This window comes from Sturnira hondurensis, unplaced genomic scaffold, assembly GCF_014824575.4.
Source record: "Sturnira hondurensis isolate 20B ecotype Veracruz unplaced genomic scaffold, ASM1482457v3 Scaffold0009516, whole genome shotgun sequence".
Taxonomy (NCBI): domain Eukaryota; kingdom Metazoa; phylum Chordata; class Mammalia; order Chiroptera; family Phyllostomidae; genus Sturnira; species Sturnira hondurensis.
Genome location: NW_028082147.1, coordinates 2,108,911 through 2,129,462, shown reverse-complemented (window position 1 = coordinate 2,129,462; position 20,552 = coordinate 2,108,911). Strand labels below are relative to the sequence as shown.

The 20,552-nt window shown below is 43.4% G+C and overlaps 1 protein-coding gene and 2 non-coding genes across 14 annotated transcripts in view; all 3 read left to right on the top strand.

Moving 5' to 3' along the window:
• PUM1 (pumilio RNA binding family member 1) overlaps positions 1-20,552 on the top strand; it is a 134,252-nt gene that overhangs the window by 109,808 nt on the left and 3,892 nt on the right. For 9 of the 12 annotated variants that reach the window (XM_037057230.1, XM_037057223.1, XM_037057228.1 and 6 more), the window contains 7 exons: positions 3,862-4,129; positions 5,857-5,986; positions 7,375-7,509; positions 10,539-10,676; positions 13,398-13,523; positions 15,090-15,211; positions 19,240-19,432. In XM_037057230.1, the coding sequence (XP_036913125.1) occupies positions 3,862-4,129; positions 5,857-5,986; positions 7,375-7,509; positions 10,539-10,676; positions 13,398-13,523; positions 15,090-15,211; positions 19,240-19,432 (1,112 nt within the window). The remainder of the gene's footprint in view (positions 1-3,861; positions 4,130-5,856; positions 5,987-7,374; positions 7,510-10,538; positions 10,677-13,397; positions 13,524-15,089; positions 15,212-19,239; positions 19,433-20,552) is intronic. The other 3 variants (XM_037057229.1, XM_037057227.1, XM_037057224.1) reach the window with 1 other exon arrangement.
• Positions 8,337-8,421, top strand: LOC118994582 (small nucleolar RNA SNORD103/SNORD85). The gene has a single exon (XR_005068090.1). It is a non-coding gene; the product is annotated as a small nucleolar RNA SNORD103/SNORD85 (small nucleolar RNA).
• On the top strand, positions 20,274-20,358 carry LOC118994583 (small nucleolar RNA SNORD103/SNORD85). Its single transcript, XR_005068091.1, has one exon. It is a non-coding gene; the product is annotated as a small nucleolar RNA SNORD103/SNORD85 (small nucleolar RNA).

The following is a 20,552-nucleotide window of genomic DNA, read 5'->3' as shown; positions in this document are numbered from 1 at the left end:
TTGGTTACGATTTTTGTTTTGTTTTTAACCTCTAGCATTTCTTTTTGGTTCTTGTTAAGGATTTCCATCTCTCTGCTAACAGTGCCTGTCTATTCTTGCATATTGTCTACTTTATTAGAGTCTTGAGTGTATTAATCATAGTTGTTTTAAATTCCAGGTCTGATAATTCCAACATACTTGCCATGTGTATTTATGATGATTGCTCTTTATCTTCATATTGTGCTTCTTGTCTTTTGGTTATCCATGCCTGCCTGCCTGCCTGCCTGCCTGCCTTCCCTCCTTCCCTCCTTCTGTTTTTCAATAGTCAGGCGTGATATACTAGTTAAAAGGAAATGCTGTAAATAGGTTTTTAGTAATGTGGTGGTGAGGTGTCAGAGAAGTCCTGTGATCCACATCTCATTCATTTACTGAGCCTATGCCTCTTGACTGTCCACTTTACGAGTGTTCATCGGTATCTCTCCCCCACCCCCTTTTGGTAGGACAGGATGGTTTGAGTAGGCTGGAGTTACATGTTTCCCTTCCCCAGGCCAGTTAGACTCTGATTAACTAGTTTCCCTAGAGAGCTTTGTTAATTAAGGACAGAGGGCTCTGGAATATTTCAATATTCTTTTCCCTTCACTGCTGGAAGCCTGAGGAAAATGTTCTCTGATATTTATTGTGTCTCACTTCTCCACGTCCCCTGTACAGTTGGGCCCCTGGAATTCTAACTCTCTGAGTTGTCCCTACTGAGCCTCCAGCAAGCTGTCAGTCACAGGGTGGGTTTTCCTGTTTGGTGCTGGTTCTGTCCGTGGTTTCTGTGGGTGTTCCTGTTCTGATAGGCTGTGGCGGGACGTGTAGTTCCTGCTGTCTCTCTGGTTGTGAGGGCAGTGTTTTGCTCTGTGTCCTGCCTTCTTTTACGGATCCAATACAAATGCTGACTTTTCAGTCTGTGTAGCTTTATACTTGATGTTAGGGCGGAGTGGTGGCTTCCCTGCTCCTTACTTGTGGAACTGGAAGCCTGTAATACTAATCTAAACAAAACATTTAAGCCCTTAGTTTTGTGTGGACTGTTGTCGTGGAACACAGCTCTGTGAAACCCGCCACTGTCAAACAATGTGGGAAACCTTGCGAGGTCACCGAGAGGTTCCATTTGAGGACCTGGGTGAAGTGCTCCTCTTAAAATAGGGATCGCAAATTCAGGTACTTCTAGGGGCTGAGACTATGTGGATGTATACACCATAGTGAACTGGAAAACACGTTTCTGCATGTTCCTCAACTAAAGGAGATACTTACTGGTGGCCTGCTATTTTCCAGGTACCTTTTCATTAAACAGGAAACTACAATTTCATTTATTATTATGCTTTTTAAAATTTTATTTATTTTGAGACAGAGGGGAAGGGTGGGAGAAAGAGAGGGAGCAAAACATCATTGTGTGGTTGCCTCTTACGTGGCCCCCACTGGGGACCTGGCCTGCAACCGGGGCATATGCCCTGACTGGGAATCGAACCAGCGACCCTTTGGTTCGCACCCCATACTCAATTCACTGAGCTGCACCAGCCAGGAGGAAACTACAATTTTAAACAAAAGTCTACTTTAAGCATTGGTTTAATGTTTCATTGGCTCAAGCAAATATGCCTGTGAACTGTGAGTTTGCCATTTATAATATAGTGTCTGGCAAAATCTCTTTTTCAGATTTGTTTACTTTCTCAATAATAAAAACTGTGTGCATGTGTTTATGTGAGAGTGTGTGTGTTATGTGTGCCTGTGTATGTTGTCTGGCATCCAAGGAGATCAGAGCCCCAAATCAAAACCTAAGGACAAATGTATGAATCTGTATTGTAGGCTTTCCCCCATGATGCGCTGCAGTCAGTGCGTCCAGTGTCAGGGATTGGTTTGTATGTGATCGCAGTAACAAAACCGGGCTATGTGTGGTATAAACACTGTGTGTCCATTGGTTGTATAAGTGTGGAGGTAGGGCAGTGTTCAGGGTTGGTCCCTATCATTCTACCTGCTCACAGACGGTCTGGCTGCCTTCCATTTGTAAGGATGTGTGTTGGGCCTTTCAGAGGTGTGGTTTCGTTTCTCGGTTGATTTGTCACTTTCTCCTAAGTGCCCTTGTTAGTGACCAGGTTCTTAAAATGCCTTGTAATTATTTTCAAAATGTGTGCTCATGCTATTCCTCCTCCTTAAGCATGTTCCTTGATATCTTCATCCTCTCCCAGTGCCTCTGACCTACTTGATTACCAGCTCTTTGCCCATTTTCCCCAGTCTCAAGTCAGGGAAGAAAGAATAGTTTCTGAAATAGAATAAAGAGCAGACATATGGATACTGCTCTTTTTTCTTATAAACACCTTCTCTCCCTTTTTATCAAAAAGAATCATTTTCCACTTGGACTAAGAAATATTGTGGAATTTGACAAGAATAGCAGAGTCCTTTAGAATAAAAAAACTTGATATAGGTGAGTCTGGAGATGACCCGTGTAGTTAGTCGCACGGGCACCAACTCTGGAGTCAAGTCCGGTGGCAGCCCTGGCCGTGGTGGCCATTCATGTCTTTGGACGAGCATCACACCTCTGTGGGCCTTAGTTTTCTGTTACAAAAAATGTCAGTGAGAATTTAATAGAAAGTGTGTATAAAATGCTTCTATTATAGAGCCTGGCTTAGGACAAATGCTAAGTGAACGTTCTACAAATTCTAAAAATGAGCCCTTTCCCGTTGGTTCCGTTACTTTCACTGAGACCCAGACCTTTGAGGCTGAGCCCTAGCACTCTGCAGGGAGATCCAAGCTGGGTGTGTTTGGCGGTGAGCGTTCATTAAAACTCATGGAGAGCTAACCTTGAGTTACTCTTCTCATGGATCCTAAGTTGTTGTTCATCTGCACACTCTTTTTGGTTTATGTGTATTTCTTATCTACTTTGCTTTTTTGTTTAAAAGGAGTTGTGGTGGGACCAAAAAGGCTTCATGCTTGTACTTTTATAGTACAATTTAAAGTTTAAAAAATCCATCATTGTAAAAAATATATGACTTTTGGGAATATATGCTTATTATAATTTATTGCTCTGCTTTGTGTTTTGGTAAGCCTTTTTGTCTTATCTCTATTTTACCTGTCTAGGAAATCACAATTATTGTTCCCTTGTCATCAATCACAGCAGCATGAAAATTGCTGCTTATCACAGTCATTTCAGGCTCTATCTCAACAGGTGTTAACAGCTGCCTATTCCTGATGAAGAACTTGAAAACCTTCCACTTCAAAGCACATGTCCTTTTTTCCTAACCCTTATGTATAAGTCCTTGGCCTGGGGTGCATTAGTGATTTTAAGACTTCTGTTTAGTGACAGACCATTCCTTCAAAGTTTTTTGGGGGCCCTCTTTATAAAACAGGCAAACCTGGGAACCCTGGGTTTGTTTTTGTTTTTTAAATTTATTTAAGGGAGGGCTTCAAGTGGAAATGGGGATCATTCCCTAATGGCAGGATTCTCCCCAGAGCTCAGGGCAGAAACCCACCGAGGTGATGTCTCCATGCATTCCTTTTGTGTTTTCTCATTCCTGGTGCTCAGGTGCTGGATCACACGGCAGGCAGTTTACTCATCATTTTACTGACTAATGGCTACACTAACTGTTGCTCCCATTTTGCTGGCAGTATTTTATCCGTGGTCAAAAACATTTCCCTGATAATGTTTGTGCAAAAGTTTCTTTCCAGCTTGCTGAGTTGCCATTATGGAAGTCGTGGCACTAATAGAATTGAATCTGAATACAAAAGCAATAGAATTGAAAAGGAATCAGAACTAGGTGCAGGCTTTCATGTGTGGGATGCTGTTTCCTTCACTCTTGAACAGAGTTCTTTAAGAATGAGTCTTGAGTTCCCCTGTTCTGTAACCAACAGGAGGACTCACAAATGGCAGTGGAAGATACATCTCTGCTGCTCCCGGCGCTGAAGCCAAGTACCGCAGTGCGAGCAGTGCCTCCAGCCTCTTCAGCCCCAGCAGCACCCTTTTTTCTTCCTCCCGTTTGCGATATGGAATGTCTGATGTCATGCCTTCTGGCAGGAGCAGGCTTTTGGAAGACTTTCGAAATAATCGGTACCCCAATTTACAACTGCGGGAAATTGCTGGGCATATAATGGAATTTTCCCAAGATCAACATGGGTCCAGGTGAGGACTTGGTTTTGGCAGTTAAGGTAACTAAAGTCTTATGCCTTAAATTCCATGCCTCAGATAAGGTATGTGCTAAAGTAAATTGCCATAAAATAATGAAAACAGTTTGCTGCTTAATATACTTCCCATTATTTCAGAGAGATGTGGATTATGAGGGTCATCAGATACACAAGTGATTGAAAAGAATCATTTAGAAATTGGAGTCAAATGCTTAATTAAAACAAAGTTTTTTTAAAGAAATCTTTCTACTTTTCTGAAAGATTAGCCTGTTTTCTAGTTCATGAGACCCTCCCTGCGTGGCTACAATTTAAGAAACAGGAACACTGAGACAGAGATGCATATCTGCAAGTGTTTGCTACTTTAATCCCCATCAAGAATTATTTAGATGTGAGTTTGTATCTCTGCTTCTCAGGATAGCACAGCTCCATGTGTCTTTGTTGTTTTGCTCTGTGGCAGTGGAAGTCTGCAAGAGGTAAGAGCGAAGATATTAGAAGTCAGACTTCAGCTTGGTTTACCCCTCCGTGTTTGACTGCTCCAGTGGGCTTCGCAGAAATGGACCCTGGTCCTGGGGAGAAAGCACAGTCTTGCTGCTCATCCTTCTTGGCTGTTCATCCGCTTTCCTCTTTCTCTTCGTGCCCACTGGCACAACTGCTGAAGAACCTTCCTCATTAAGTTCTGCCAGCTTGCTATTCAGCAAGGATTTCTCATATTTGGATCCTATAGACCAGATTGAGAGACAACATGATTTGTTTTTTTAATTCTCACTTGAGGACATACTTGTTGATTATAGAGAGAGAGGAAAGGAGGGAGAGAGGGGAAGGGAAACATCATTCCGTTGCCTCTTGTACATGCCCTTACTGGGGATCGAACCCGTGGCCCTTCAGTCTATGGGACAGTGTTTCAACCAACGAGCCACACAAGCCAGGGCAACATACTGGTGGTCATCTGACCCAAAAAAAGGGGAATGAATAGCTACTACTTCATTTATAACAACTGTTCCACATCCTAAATGACACTTGCTTCGTATGAATATGAGGTAAATAGTATAGTGAGGCCCACAAGCTTTGAGCCTCTTAATGTATAATAGGTTTCTAAAGGCAAAGTCAGGTGGGATTCTTTTTGTGTTATGCCCACCCTCACCCCTCCTCTCTTTTCATGCCCCCCTCAAACCCACATACACATTTGGTGCATGTGTCCTATAATGAAATATACTAAGACTTAAATCTACTTTTTTTATTTTAAAGATTTTATTTATTTGTTTGTTTATTTATTTATTTATTATTTTTAGAGAGAGGGAGAGGGAGCGAGAGCGAGACATTCAGTTGTGTCTCGAATGCCCCCAACTGGAGACCTGGCCCACAACCCTAGTATGTGTCCTGACTGGGAAATGAACCAGCGACCTTTCAGTTCACAGTCTGTTGCTCAGTCCACTGAGCCACACCAGGCAGGGCTAAATCTTTTAAAAGGTCAGTTGATTTAGGGTATACCTCACACCACAAACATTTTTTCCTTCTTAGAGTTTCTTAAATTAAGTGAGCTCAAGGGATTCATTTAAAGAATACTGTTGTATGTTTGCAAACCCGCATGCACCTGTGCCTGTGTGAGTGTACATCTAAATACATACATAGTTTCAGAAATCATACAGTATATAAGTTGAGCTAATTCTTACTTATTTCCAAGTCTTCCTAAAATGCTGTGGTTGCCCTTTTTACTTTGTACTTTAGATTCATTCAGCTGAAACTCGAGCGCGCCACACCAGCTGAGCGCCAGCTGGTCTTCAACGAGATCCTCCAGGCTGCGTACCAGCTAATGGTGGACGTGTTTGGGAATTACGTCATTCAGAAGTTCTTTGAAGTAAGCCTTTGTTCTTTCTGTCATTTGACCTCAGAGAATTTCCAGAGCACTTTGATTTTCATTAGCTCTTTTTAGAGTTACAGTCCCATTCCAGTCCTCAAAATGAAGAGTGTATGGTCTTTTTAAAGAGTTTCTTTCTTTCTTTCTTTTTGGCAATGTCTATTTCTTATATATGAGATGTAATTGACATAGTATTGTGTAAATTTTTAAGGTATACAATGTATTGACTTGATATACTTACGTATTACAAAAGGATTCCAACTGCAGTGTTGCTAACACCGTCACGTCACATAATTTGCCTATGTGTGTGTGTGTGTGTGGTGAGAACATTTAAGATATACTTACTTAGCAACTTTTAAATATATAATACAGTATTATTCGCTCTAATCTCCATGTTGTCCAATAGATTCCTGGAAGTTATTCATCTTACAGCTGGAAGTATAGTTTCTGAATGTTTTCCAATTCATTTGCAGCTGTGTTTCATGTAAATGTGCAAGCAGATGATGCCCGTTTATTTTAGAAATGTGTTTAGAGAACCATTGTCCCCATTTGATCTAGTATGTCACAATAGTTTCACTAAACATGTCATTTTGGGGGAAAGTAATTCTTGTAAGATAATTTTAGCAGTATCACAATAAAGTGTTCTGAGAAATAAATTTTTTTTAGGATTACTAGAGAATTATGTTTGAACAAGCACTCTAGTGTGTTTTTCATCATAAATTGTAATCATGAGGATTACTCAACATTTCTTCCGTCATCCTTCAGCCTTGGTTCCTTCATTTCCTCCATTAATATGAATGATGTCTTTTTTTGTTATCCTTGTCTTTGGAAAGGATTAATGAGATTGTTGGATTAGCGTGTGTTGTTACTAAACTAAACTGTCAGAAGGGCGGGAGTTCTTGGCTTGCCACTGGAGCCTTGGTGCCCTGGGATCCACAAGCCCAAGCTCTAAATCCAGAGACGAGTGGAGCATTGAGGTGAAGAGTTCAGTACAGAGGGAAAGTGCTGAAACTGCACAGTACCTGTCGCAAAACAAATTTGTCAAGTTCTTACACCTGTCACTTTATTTATTTATTTATTTTGGGGGGTGTATATCAATATGTGGTTGCCTCTCGCATGCCCACTTCTGGGGACCCTGGCCTGCAACCCAGGCATGTGCCCTGACTAGGAATCAAACCAGCGACCCTTTGGTTTGCAGGCTGGTGCTCAGTCCACTGAGTCACACCAGCCAGGGCAGAAACAAAGGTTTTTTAAACAAAAGGTATAATCATAGGTGACTGGGTTAAAAGGGGTGTGCCATTTGTTGATGCAGAATAATGAATGCTTTGCTTTCTCTGATTTCTTTCCTTCTATCTAAGTAATGGTGTTCACCCATACATTATGTCTAGTTTGGCAGCCTTGAACAGCAGCTGGCTTTGGCAGAACGGATTCGAGGTCATGTCCTGTCATTGGCACTGCAGATGTATGGCTGTCGTGTTATCCAGAAAGCTCTTGAATTTATTCCCTCAGACCAGCAGGTACTTGTAAGTTTCCCCTTTAACTTTTCTCTTGGTGTTTGATGTTTCTCCATGGTACATGTAGTGAGCCTTGTACATCGTCAGCCTTTACTTTTCTTTTATAGTTTTTCTTGGTGCTTGTGGCTGCCTTTCTGTGCATGGCAAGCATGAACTGTGCCATTTGTACATTTCTAGTAGATAAGTGTCTTGTTAAAACCATGGGTTTCACACACTGTTCTTTCTCTTTGACAACTTAGGTTTTAGTAGTTGCAATTTTACAGGTGGTCTTTTTGTTTGGCAAGAGTTGAAAGATGTAAGATACTAGTAAGTTGTCATTTTCTTCAGTCTGAACTGACTGTTCCAACAAAGCAAGCATTAATCCAGTCCACCTTCCATTTTCTGTCACTTGCTCTCTCTCATTCATTCATTCACCCACACCATTTACTGAGTGCCTGCCCACAGACCAGTGTGGGGGAAGGGTGATGGAAAGCAGGAGTGAGACCTTGTGCCCCAAGTTTGTGAGGGAGGCTGTGCAGGAGGAGGAGTCCAGGCTAAAGAGGAGTCAGACAGGAGAACAGGGAGAGAAGGCTGCAGTGTTGGGTGCTGGGAGTGGGAGCTGACCCCGGAAGCGCCCACAGTAGCCCACGGCTTCAGGCGCAGTCACAGCACAGGGCCCACCAGCCTCACCCAGCCCCACAGAGACCACAGGGCACAGGAAGCCTAACAAACTCCCAGGCAGGTGCGCTGCAGCTTTGTTTGTGCTGTGAGCCTTGGGGTGCTTCTGGTCTGGACCCTCGGCCTTTGGGCTCTGGACTCACTCAGCCCTTCACAGTGGGGGACGGGGGTGGCCTTGTTCTGGCGATGATGAGCCACTTGCCCTCACTGAGAACACAGTTCGGTAATGAGAAACTTTGTTACGGACTCAAGTTCTGAGCCAGACAAGGCACCTACCGTCTGCAGTTCAAAGCAGAACCAAGCAGAACACGGCATCAGTGTTGGCGATGGCGGCTGAGGGCTGGGGGAGTCCAAAGTCCTTGTGTTGTGAGACTCATAGGTGTGCGGGCCAGGCTGGGAGGCTGGGGAGGTGCGGGGAAGGCGGGAGCCACACAGCAGGTTTGGGGTTCGTCCTCTCAGTGCTCAGTACTGGAGTCGCCACAGTGGTGCGGTGGTGCGGTGTGTCAGTGCTAAGACGCAGGGTGAGGCTGCTGCATTTAGCTTTCTTCTGATGTGCAGATTGTTGTCCGTTTTAATTTTACCTGGGACTTATCACGGTCAAATCTCTTCTGTTTAATTTTCTGGTCCATTTTTTTCCTTTTTTCTTTTTTTTTTATAAGGGAGGTTACTTCCTGATTTTGACTTTAATGCCCACTTACTGAGAGATATCAGGAATATGGTAGTTTCCAAGGAATTATTCTGTTTCTCTTTGTGCTCTCCTATGATTGTGATAACATGTTGATTTTGTCTTCTAACCTTTCGGTTTTTTTTATTTTCTGATTGGATCACAACAGTGTGGTTTTCGCCTCCCTCCCCTCCCCCCAGCTGTTGTTCTTTCTATCCTGTGTTTCTGTGTGTCTTTTCCTGGTCTGGTTTTCTGACACCTTGTTCTGGGCCTAACCCTCTCCCCCTGCTGTGGACAATGCGCTGTTTTCTAGATTCAAGTTTACTCTTGTTGAACTGAACTCATCTCTAGTGGTTTCTTTGTACTTAGGGAAGCCACCTCCCCTTCATTTTCATTATAGGTGCTCCTTGCCTTTATGTAGGTATCATTCTCTACTTATCCCCATAGTTATATTTCCAGAACAATTTTTTTCTGACATTCAATTAATCACTTTAGGAAACTTTCCCAAGTTTATTACCCCTTGCTTGTTCTTGGCATTGTAATCTTGATTTTTAAAATTAGAGCATCTCTTAGATGCTCTGGCATATTCAACATCTTCAGAATTTAAGACTTTGCATTCATAAATGTCACCATTTTATACCGGCTTGTTGTCTTCTACCATAAGTGTGGAGTCAGTACAGTGGAACTGATACACAGAGATGGAATACAGCAGGGAAATTGGGTAGCAAGTCCCAGGTTTCCAGACATGTGTGGTGCAGGTATTCACCTTTGCGAGAACTGAGGGGGCACACTTTGGGAGACGAGTCTGGTCCAAAGTCTCATCTCATTTTCTATGCCCTGGTCATTCCCACCTTTGCCCTGTAACCCGTGCCCCGCCCCCCCCCCCCCCCCCCCCCCCCCCCACCGGCCTTCGTCCTCTGTGTATTCCCTGGATCTGGGTACTTGTCATTAATTAACTGTTAGTACTGTCCTTGCTGACATCACAGTCACTGTGCCCTGGTGGAAGCATCATGTTGGAAACATCACAGACTCGGACTAGAGTTCTGATTTGGTCAGTGTCTGTAGTTTTTCCACGAGTTACTGAGCACCTTTCAGGTTCTGTTCCTGTATAGTTTCTTTATACAGTTGGCAGGTGGCTTACCGACACGCACTGCTTGGCCACACACCGAAGCCATGTTGCTTGTGTTGGACTCGAGGCAGTGTCGGTCTGGGATTTTAACAAGTCATTTAGTTTGTCTGTCTCAGTCCCCATATCTATAATATTCAGTCCATAGGATTGTTAGGAGCATTCATTAAGTCACAGCAGTTAAACGTATGCCTAGCCTAGAGTGACCTCTAGATTAACTACTATTAATAATAATGTGCACCTTGCAGGGTTGTCTTAATAGAAACATGTTGAGTTGCATGTGAAGTTCTCTGATAGGTATACTTAATGTAGGCTCCATTCTGTTTGAAGGTGTCTACATTTTTAATCTCCCAGGGGTCTTTTGCAAGTTAGAATAGTTTTTAAAAGACTGGTTACCATTACAGGAAGTTTTCTAACATGGGCGAAGTCTGTTCGTCACTCACTGCCCTAGTGCCACAGATGAGTTTTCTCACTTCGTTACCGTGGGTCCCCTTCCCGCCCGTGCTTTTGTGTTTGGTGAGGAGAACATTGATTGTCCAGGTGTGTGCTCACTGTGATTCTGGTGGTGCTCTCTTTCCTTGTACCCAATAGAATGAGATGGTTCGGGAGCTAGATGGCCACGTCCTGAAGTGTGTGAAGGACCAGAATGGCAATCACGTGGTTCAGAAATGCATTGAATGTGTGCAGCCTCAGTCTTTGCAGTTTATCATCGATGCGTTTAAGGGACAGGTAAGTGACTTAGGAAAGAAATAAGGGAAACAAATTGGCATGTGTTTCCATTGTGAGCGGAGAGGAGGGCAGGTTTGTGGAGAGTCCTCAAGAGCTGCAGCAGAGAGCAGTTCTGTTGCGTGGCTTCAGGCGCCTGGCTCTCTGCACCCAAGTTGGCTCCTCCCCTTGACTGCGCGGGTCTTCTCTCCACCACGTGGGTGTCTGCTCATGTCGGGACGAGTTAGTCGTTGGAGTTGTTACGGTAAAATCTCATATTTGAAGAAGAAAGTTTTTCCTTTGATTAAGTACTGTTTATCTTGATATTGAAAAATTTTAATCACATTGTAAAATTCAAGTAAATTTACAGAACTAATCTTGCAGGTTGTATGTGACTGTGTTTAAAATAACATGGTGTTTCTTGCTTGATTTTTTTTTTCTTTGTGGGGCGGGGAGGGTGGTGATCAGGTTGGTTTGGACTGTAGTAAGTGGTGGCACAGCTAGAGGTAGCTTTTATTTATTGATTTTTATTTAGCTGTATGTCGTAAGAGAGCCTGTGTGCTCATAGTATCAGCTTCTGAGCACGATTTTCTCATGCTGTGGTTTTTCTAGAGTTGCCCTTTAATTCACTATTGTCATTAACTCCTCATCCCACCCCCCGACCCCCCCGCCCCAATGTAAATGTATTTTACAAGACAGTAACATACATTTTCTTGGGTGATCAAATTTTTTTCAAAAAAGGGTAATAGCAAGTAGATTTTTCTACCTGTTAGGTGTAGTTATGTGTACTGCTAAGCCTAGATTGAAATGGGATTTTGGAGTTTTTTAGGTTTGGGGATTTGTTCAAATATGGCAGAGGGTTGTAAATTATAGACATTAACTGAGTGAGTGATTGGTATTTTCTGAGTTAATGGGTGGCGGGGGGGAGATATTTTTACTTCAAAATTAAGATCTTATATTTTTCAAAATATGTAACTGAGAAAGTGCAAGCATTAAATGACTAAATGGGAGAGAATATTTTCAAGATGAGACTGCCAAAGAGTTGATAACCAGAATATATAAAGAATCCCTTAATCAAAGAGAACAATATAAATTAATGTGAAAATAGGCTCAAAGCATGGATATATAGAAGAAACACAAATTGCCTGTGGACATATGAAAACACAACTCCATTTTAACAATCAGGAACCTGCAAAATAAAGCCGCAGTGATAGACTGCTTCCTACCCACCGGCTGCTGTGTGTTGGCAGGAGTGTGGAGTGTGATCCATCACTGCTGGTGGTCGGTATTAGCACAGCCATTTGGGAAAATAATTTCTTCTTTCAGGATCAGCACTTTGTTTTGTGAGACTTAGCACTCCTGGCCGAGTTGTATACCACATGAAACATTTGCAAATGTACACCATTGGACGTATTTAGACATGCTCAAAGTAGCATTATTCTCCTAGTAGGAAAAAAACCCCAAATTATCCAGATGTCCATTAGCAGAGAATTGGACAAAAAATTCTAAAATAAAAACCTTGTGTACTTATTCAACATTGTACTGTACAGCTATACAAAGTAAACTGCAGAAGCCTACTGCATTGTAAGCAAATGTTTGAAACATAAAATTGAGTGAAATAAGTTGTTCCAGACTGTTTGTGTTAGCATTTCTGGACTCACAATCAAGCAGAACCACACAGTACACTGTGTAAGGATGTAGCTACACACACGAAGCTACAACATAAAACCATAAGTAAGGCACATGGTGTAGCAACTGGTGCTTTCAGACATCTAATAAGTGTTAGCTGTTGCTGTGTTTTTACAATTATTGTCATTTTTTACAGTTTTGTTTGTTTGTTTTTGGAGAGAGGAAGGAGGAGGGGAAAGAGGGAGAAACATTGTCGTAAGAGAGAAACGTCAATGGGCTGCCTCTCCTGACACATCCCAACCAGGGTTCCCGCAGTCTGGGCCTGTGCCTGGACTGGGCGTCAGACTGGTGACCTTTCGCTTTACGGAGCAACCCTGAACCTACTGAACCAGACCAGTCAAGGCGTACTGTCGTTATTCTCAGTAACAGACCTAAGTTGCAAGTTGGTCCAGGTCATTTGGCTAGGACAGGCAGAGTAGATATTAGGGGGTTTGGACTTGAACCCTGTGTCTTCTCACACCAGACCCAGCAAAAGAGGTTCTCTTGCATATTACCAAAAAACACTGCAGTTCAACTCAGAATGTTACTTTGTGATTATGTGAAAGTGCTCAGGATCGGGTTCCCACCCCTTTTTCTGTCCCCGCCTACCCCTTCCCCCCCTTTCCCACCCCGTCCCTTGACACGGGCTCTTAAACCAAGTGTATTTTTCGTGACCTTGACTAATTCTCTTCCTTCCTAGGCTCCTTGGGAAAGTCCTTTTCAGTTCTAAATTTGTGTATATCTCTGAATTCCTAGAGTAGTTAAGAAAAGGGTTTGCAGATATACATACATACATACACACCTTATTATTTATAGAACTAAATGCCATATTTATAATTTGTGGTTTTGAGCCATACTAGAAAATAATCTCCTGGCTCTGTCATTTACTGTCTGTGTGACTGTTGGCACATTATGTAAACTTATAGGAGCTTCAGTTTTCTCATCTGTATGTAGAGAATAACCATGACTGTCTGTCAAGGTCATTGTGAAGATGAATGAGATAATGTATATTAACCATCTGAAGCATTGGAAGTGACAGCTGTTATTTTTTGCCTTCTTTCTTTTGTTTGGCCTTAGGTGTTTGCTTTGTCCACGCATCCTTATGGCTGCCGAGTGATTCAGAGGATCCTGGAGCACTGCCTCCCCGACCAGACCCTGCCTATTTTGGAGGAGCTTCACCAGCACACAGAGCAACTTGTACAGGTAGTGGGGCTGCCAGTAGAGTAACTGCAAACACCTGTGGGCTCGTGCAGGCCCAGAGCTTGTGTGTTTTCTCAGCATAGGTGTCCAGTAGAGGATGATGTTGATGTGTTTTTTAAATGCCCACTGAAGCTTTGGGGCAAGTTTTTCTTTACACCGGCCTGGTTCATGTTTTGTGAATGTGGGTAACGACCAGAGCCTGTCCTTGGAACAGAGATGCGCCCGCCGGAGCTCTGCTGCGGCCCGGCCAGCGGTGTCGCTTGTGGCAGGCCATGCACCCTCCCTGGGGCTCGGTTTTGTCATTTCAAATGAGCTGAGTGGATTAGTGGATTTCTTTCTGGCTTTGATGCTTTCTTTTGCATCTACCACTACAAAATCGCCCATGCCATACTGTTTGACCACTTCTGCATATAGTATGTTCCACTGAAGCAATTTTCTTAAAGCCAGAATTTGTATATATTTAAAAATGCCCAGAGGCCCAAAGATGTCCTGAAATAATTTTTTGTTGTTGTTAGCATTTGTTTTTTGTTTTGGCGTAAAGCGTGATACTGTAAATGTATTAAATTTTCATTGTAGAAGAATTTGAAAATGTAGAAATTAGCAACAAAACAAAAGAAATGATCATAATCCTACCGTTCAGGAGCAAACATTACTTGGCATTGGCACTTTTAAAAAATGCTACTTGTATGCTCTTCATTTTTTAAATCTTACAAAAAATACTTTGCCTCTGGAATTCCTTGCACACATTTATTTTCTCAGTGTCTTTCACTTTAAATGAATGAGGACGTCCATTATATGCATGCAATATTTATTTAATTAGGCATTGTCTGTTTTATTAGATATAAACTTTGTTTCCAGTTTTTCTTTGTTATAGATAGGCACAGCAACTGTTTGTATATTTCTGTTTGAGAGAAAAGTATTTCTTTCTTCCCACCTGTCTTTTCTTTCTCTTGTGTGTGTATGTGTGCAATATTTTATGAAGAACCCAACTAGGCCCTTTGGGGAGATGTGGTGTGTGTGTGTGTGTATTATATATATTTCATTGTCTAGTAGTAATGTGTTCATGTTTCGTAATCATAGGAGAAAATCATTATCATTGCCTACCTGTTTTTAAAGTTCTTACGTGTTCATTAGTATTCAAGTAAGCCGTCATAGTGTTATAGGGAATAGGAGTTGGTTAGATGTAAGGATTTAGGTAACCTCCTGAACTCATTTTTTTAAAGAGTTTGTATTTCTTTTTATTGTATAAGCGTACCATAGTGTTGTGTCATGGGCTTACACACACACACAGCCCCGCCCCCCGTCATTGGACTTACTGGAGTGACACTAGCTAACAACCTTCCTTCCGTAGGTGTCTGGCGTGCACTTCCACAGCTCATCACCTTGAGTCGTCCTGTGGGTGCCGCCCCCAGTCCAGTCTCTGTTCGTCACCATTTGTCCCCACACCCTCCTCCCTGGCAGTCAGCACAGTGTTGTGTGTGTCCATGAGTTTTTTCCTTTTTTTGAGGCCTCCCCCGAAATGAACTCATTTTTATGTAAATTTTATTTCTTCTGTTGTTTCTTGAACAGGATCAATATGGAAATTATGTAATCCAGCATGTACTGGAGCATGGGCGTCCTGAGGATAAAAGTAAAATCGTAGCGGAGATTCGAGGCAATGTGCTTGTATTGAGCCAGCACAAATTTGCAAGGTACGGGCTTTAAATTACACAGACTGTTTTGCAGAGGAGAGGGTTAAATAGCATTTTAGGTCTAAAGAGAAAGAAAGAATTTTCATTTTTTAAAGGTGTTTCTTTTCCTTAAATTATACATAGTTTAAAAAGTCAAATAGTTCTGCCACAAAGCATGAAACATAAGAAATCCCTTAGTGGGCTCCTCATTTCCCTAGAGTCAACCCCTGGCCAGTGTGACTTGGTTGGAGCACTGTCCCATAACCGGAAGGTTGCCAGTTCAATTCCCAGTCAGGAAGCAGGCCCAGCTTGTGGGCTCGATTCCAGTTGGGACACGTGCAGGAGGCAGCCATTACCGTACTTGTTTAGAATTATGAAATGTTCTTTATTCAGTTTCCTTTTTGATGCATGAATTAAAAGACAGTGTAATTATATATATATGTGTGTGTGTGCATGTGTGTGTGTGTGTATGTATATGTATGTATGTATGTATAGGTTTTCATAGTCTTCAAATCTCTTTTTCAGTCTTCCTGTTTTACCAGCTTAAGCATAAAATGCACTAGTTTTCCTCCGGTTGTGAAGTATGTTTTACGTAACTTATAAGTAGCATAGGTTTGAGAAGAAAAGGGTGGCCCTCTGCCCTGGCTGGTGTAGCTCAGTGGATTGAGCACGGGCCTGTGAGGCAAAGGATCACGGTTCAATTCCCAGTCGGGGCACATGCCTGGGTTTCGGGCCAGTTCCCAGTGGGGGACACATGAGAGGCAACCACATATTGATATTTCTCTCCCTCTCTCCTTCCCTTCCCCTCTCTCTGAAAATAAATAAATAAAATATTTTAAAGAAAAAAAATGATGGCCCTCCAATGGCTTAGTGGTTTGGCCTTCTAAATAGACACTGCAAAACCAACTGTACACATAACACACTGCATTTTTATCGTTTATTTGAGAGAGCAGGGAAGGGAGAGAGCTGGGGGTGGGAGTGAAACATTGATGTGTGAGAGAAACACTGACCAGTTCCATCTTGTCCTCAACTGGGGACCTGGCCCACACCCCAGGCATGTGCTGTGACTGGGATTGAACCAGTGACCTTTCGGTTCACAAGCTGACGCTCAGTCCACTGAGCCCATACCACCAACCTGGGCTATATTTTTCTCCTCTGATTTTTAGGACAAATTGCAAGGCATATGTGACTCATAGTCTTGATGTTTTTAAATGGTTTGCTTTTCATTTGTAAAATCTTAAAACACTGTAGCATGGAAAATGGAGAAAAGAAATGAAAGCGCCCCTAGATCCAGACTCCTGATAACCTAACCACATCAGGGATTATCTTGTAGGCCTTGCGTTTTTTCCACACCCCACTTCACCCTGACCAGGGAAATGGGTGTCTGAATTTCTTAGGTCTCTCTTTGGGTCACTGTCCAGTATACTTTTTTGTTCATTGTATTTGATATCTCATCCTTGGATAGAGTGTAAGTGTTACTGTTACAAAGATCTGTGGTCAGGTAATGACTGAGCAGCTACTGTAGGCCCTGCTCTTCCATGGATAACAGTACATTATGGACAAAATGCCAAAACACAATCTGAAGGCGTTAAGGGGCGACCAAGAACAGATAGGTAGGAGGGTGGGAGGGGAAGTATGGCTATCTGGAAGGAGGTGCTTGCACTGGGAAATGCCCTTCCTCCTCTTAAAATTCTTTTTGATTATATTAAGATATAATTGACATACAGCTGCAACTTTGTGTACAGTGTGTTGTCTGATACATTTATATATTGCACTGTGATAACTATAGTTGCGTTAGCTAACTAATACCTTTATGTCAGTCACATGATTTTTTTGTGTTGAGAACCATTATGATTTAGTCTCCTAGAAGCTTTTGAAGTTTTATAATATAGTATTGCTGACTATAATCAGGAATTTTTCTGTTTTTAATGGCTTTTACCCTGTAGACTCTTCCTGGGCTGCTCCGAGCTGGGCTCCCAAGTTGGGGCAGGAAATCTCCAGTGTTCCCAGAAGGCAGGGTTTGGGGAAATCGTGGCAGTAGATGTGACGAAATGACAGGGAAGAAATCCTGGAAAGGAAGAGAACTGTGGGGGTGGGGTCCTATATTTCAAACTCCCCAAATGTCTGGTTGACTCCTCAGTCACAGCTGCATGGGATACACTCCAGGCAGCTCAGTCAGAGCTGGTTTCTTTAGAAACGCACCGAGGTTTCACCTGCTGCCTCCAGGTTGGGAGTAGTTCCCAGCTGGAGCTCGGTCAGCTTGATGCCACTGGGAAAAGTGGGTATAGGAGCAGTATTCTTTGGAGGAACATAGAAGAACTCAGTTTCTACAGTATATCGTTTTCTGTGTCTAGATAACAGGAAAATGTGACCTGTACTCAGCAAAAAAGAGCAAGAAGAAAATGGAAAAAAATAACCCCACCCAGATGTTGGAGTTAGCGGAAGAGGATTATAAAGTAGCTATTTTAATTATACTCAAGGATGTAAAGGGAAATATGCTAGAAATGAATTAAGACATAGTAAATGTTAGTAGAGAATTAGAAGCTTTATTTTAAAAGAAAAAATGGAAATTAAATATATCATCTAAAATAAAATTTACTCTGTGGCCTTAAGAGTAAATTAGAGTCCTGTCTGGTGAGGCTCAGTGGATTCAGTGCTGGCCTGCAAACCAAAAGGTCACCGGTTTGATTCCCAGTCAGGGCATATACCTTGGTTGCAGGCCAGGTCCCCAGTAGGGGGCATGCAAGAGGCAACTGATCAATGTATCTCTCACACATTGACATTTCTCTCCTCTTTTTCCCTTCCCCTCTCTCTAAAAATAAATAAATAAATCTTCAGCAATATTCACTTTTCTAACTTAAAAAAATTAGAGAAAACAGAAAAAGCAACCATTAAAACTGAAAACAGATCAGTAGGAATAAACAAAAAATAGATTAGCAACTTCCTGACATTTTTGGTGGCAACTCAGAATACACAGTAAATCTTTGACTTTGCAGTACAGGCACGTGCATGCACACGTAGCCGAAACTGTATTGTCCACGATTCTGATGCTTAACTATTCTGTTTCAGTTTTTAAAATGAAGCTGGTCACAAATCACTAAGTTGATTATATCCCCACACATGGGCTAGAGACCACAGTTTCAGAAATAATAGAATAAACCTTAAAGACTGAAACTATATTGATTGTGAGTTAGAGTGGAACCCTGTGGCCAATTGGGATTCCATAGTGAGAGCTAATCTACCTGCCAGCTTGCTTTCTTGAAAGACAGTGCTGAGGACTGAGTCTTCCACCCAGAAGAAAAAGTGTCCTGTCCCCAACCCTTTTAGCAGAAAGTTGTGTTCAAATCCTTACCCCTTTATCGAGAATGTGGGTCTGGAGTAGGTGAAGATATACCCAACCAAGCAGTCATGAAAAGTGTTGGGTTTTTTTCAGAACATGCATGTCTGGCTTTGTGCTCCCTGAACCAGGCTCCCTTTTCTGCAAAGGGAGCATCCAGTGGCCATGAGGTTCATTTCCACAGTGCCACGCCCTCGGCCCATGCCGCAACTGCGTAATGCTGCAGAAGGAAGGTGGGGGGGGAAGCTTCTCTCTGTTTTCTGTATCACCATATCCAGTGGTAGAGGCTATCATATTAATTAGATTCGATAGGTTAGTGCACCAGAGTTGATATATTCTTTCACTCAATGTGTCTATAGAGCTTGGCACTAGGGGTGTTGACATAGTAAGTAAGACTTGTTCCTGGTGTCAGTAAGGACACAGAAGGAAAGATAGGCTTTGATTTATGTTGAAATAATGCTCATTTACCAGTTTGGCTGTTTACCAGTCTTATGAACCTTGTGTTTAAATTCCTTCACTTGACCTGGATGTGGTTCACTTTGGAAGCCACAGATGGCAAAGGTGGAGGGTCTCAGAACCAAGCAGTCAGTGAATTACTCTATCTTTCAAAAATGTTAAGATCTCTTGCTGCTGATCCTGAGGTCAGGGCAGAACCCAGGCAAGCACTGGGTCCCCTTTTCTAAGAGTTGTTCCTGGATGTGTTTCCTCACAGCAACGTTGTGGAGAAGTGTGTCACTCATGCCTCCCGCACGGAGCGTGCTGTGCTCATCGATGAGGTGTGCACCATGAACGATGGTCCCCACAGTGCCTTATACACCATGATGAAGGACCAGTACGCCAACTACGTGGTCCAGAAGATGATTGATGTGGCAGAGCCAGCCCAGCGGAAGATAGTCATGCATAAGGTAGGCCAGGCTGGGCAGGGCTCAGAGAGAGAGTGTGTGAGGCCTTGGGTCCTTCGTGTTTCTGAATGCAGAGGAGGGCGGGTGTCTCGCTTCTTTCTGCAGAATTCGTCACTGGATTATGTCTCATACTGTGCTCCTCTTTCCATTATCTGGAGTGGCCATCGCCCTTGTTTGCTACCCCTCCTTTATCAGAAACAGTCCTTGGGAGAGATTTTCCTCCCTTGTCTTCAGGCCATGCTTTTACCCACTTTTTCATAGGAGACCAGTGTCTCAGTCCAATGAATCAACCTGCTTGCCTTACTTCCGTTTCTCCCTCCTTCCTCGTATTCACCTCACTACCATTTACCAAATGAGTGCCTGCCCAGGGCAGTGGCAGGCCTGGCACATGGACCAGATGCCCACTCTGGGCCAGACGCCAGCACAGAGATGAGACTCATCCCTGCCCACAGACCAGTGTGGGGGGAGGGTGATGGAAAGCAGGGGTGAGACCTTGTGCCCCGAGTTTGTGAGGGTGGCTGTGCAGGAGGAGAAGTCCAGGCTAAAGAGGAGTCAGACAGGAGAACAGGGAGAGAAGGCTGCAGTGTTGGGTGCTGGGAGTGGGAGCTGACCCCGGAAGCGCCCACAGTAGCCCACGGCTTCAGGCGCAGTCACAGCACAGGGCCCACCAGCCTCACCCAGCCCCACAGAGACCACAGGGCACAGGAAGCCTAACAAACTCCCAGGCAGGTGCGCTGCAGCTTTGTTTGTGCTGTGAGCCTTGGGGTGCTTCTGGTCTGGACCCTCGGCCTTTGGGCTCTGGACTCACTCAGCCCTTCACAGTGGGGGACGGGGGTGGCCTTGTTCTGGCGATGATGAGCCACTTGCCCTCACTGAGAACACAGTTCGGTAATGAGAAACTTTGTTACGGACTCAAGTTCTGAGCCAAACAAGGCACCTACCGTCTGCAGTTCAAAGCAGAACCAAGCAGAACACGGCATCAGTGTTGGCGATGGCGGCTGAGGGCTGGGGGAGTCCAAAGTCCTTGTGTTGTGAGACTCATAGGTGTGCGGGCCGGGCCGGGAGGCTGGGGAGGTGCGGGGAAGGCGGGAGGCCTGCGGAAGTTTGGAGCGCGTCTGCCCAT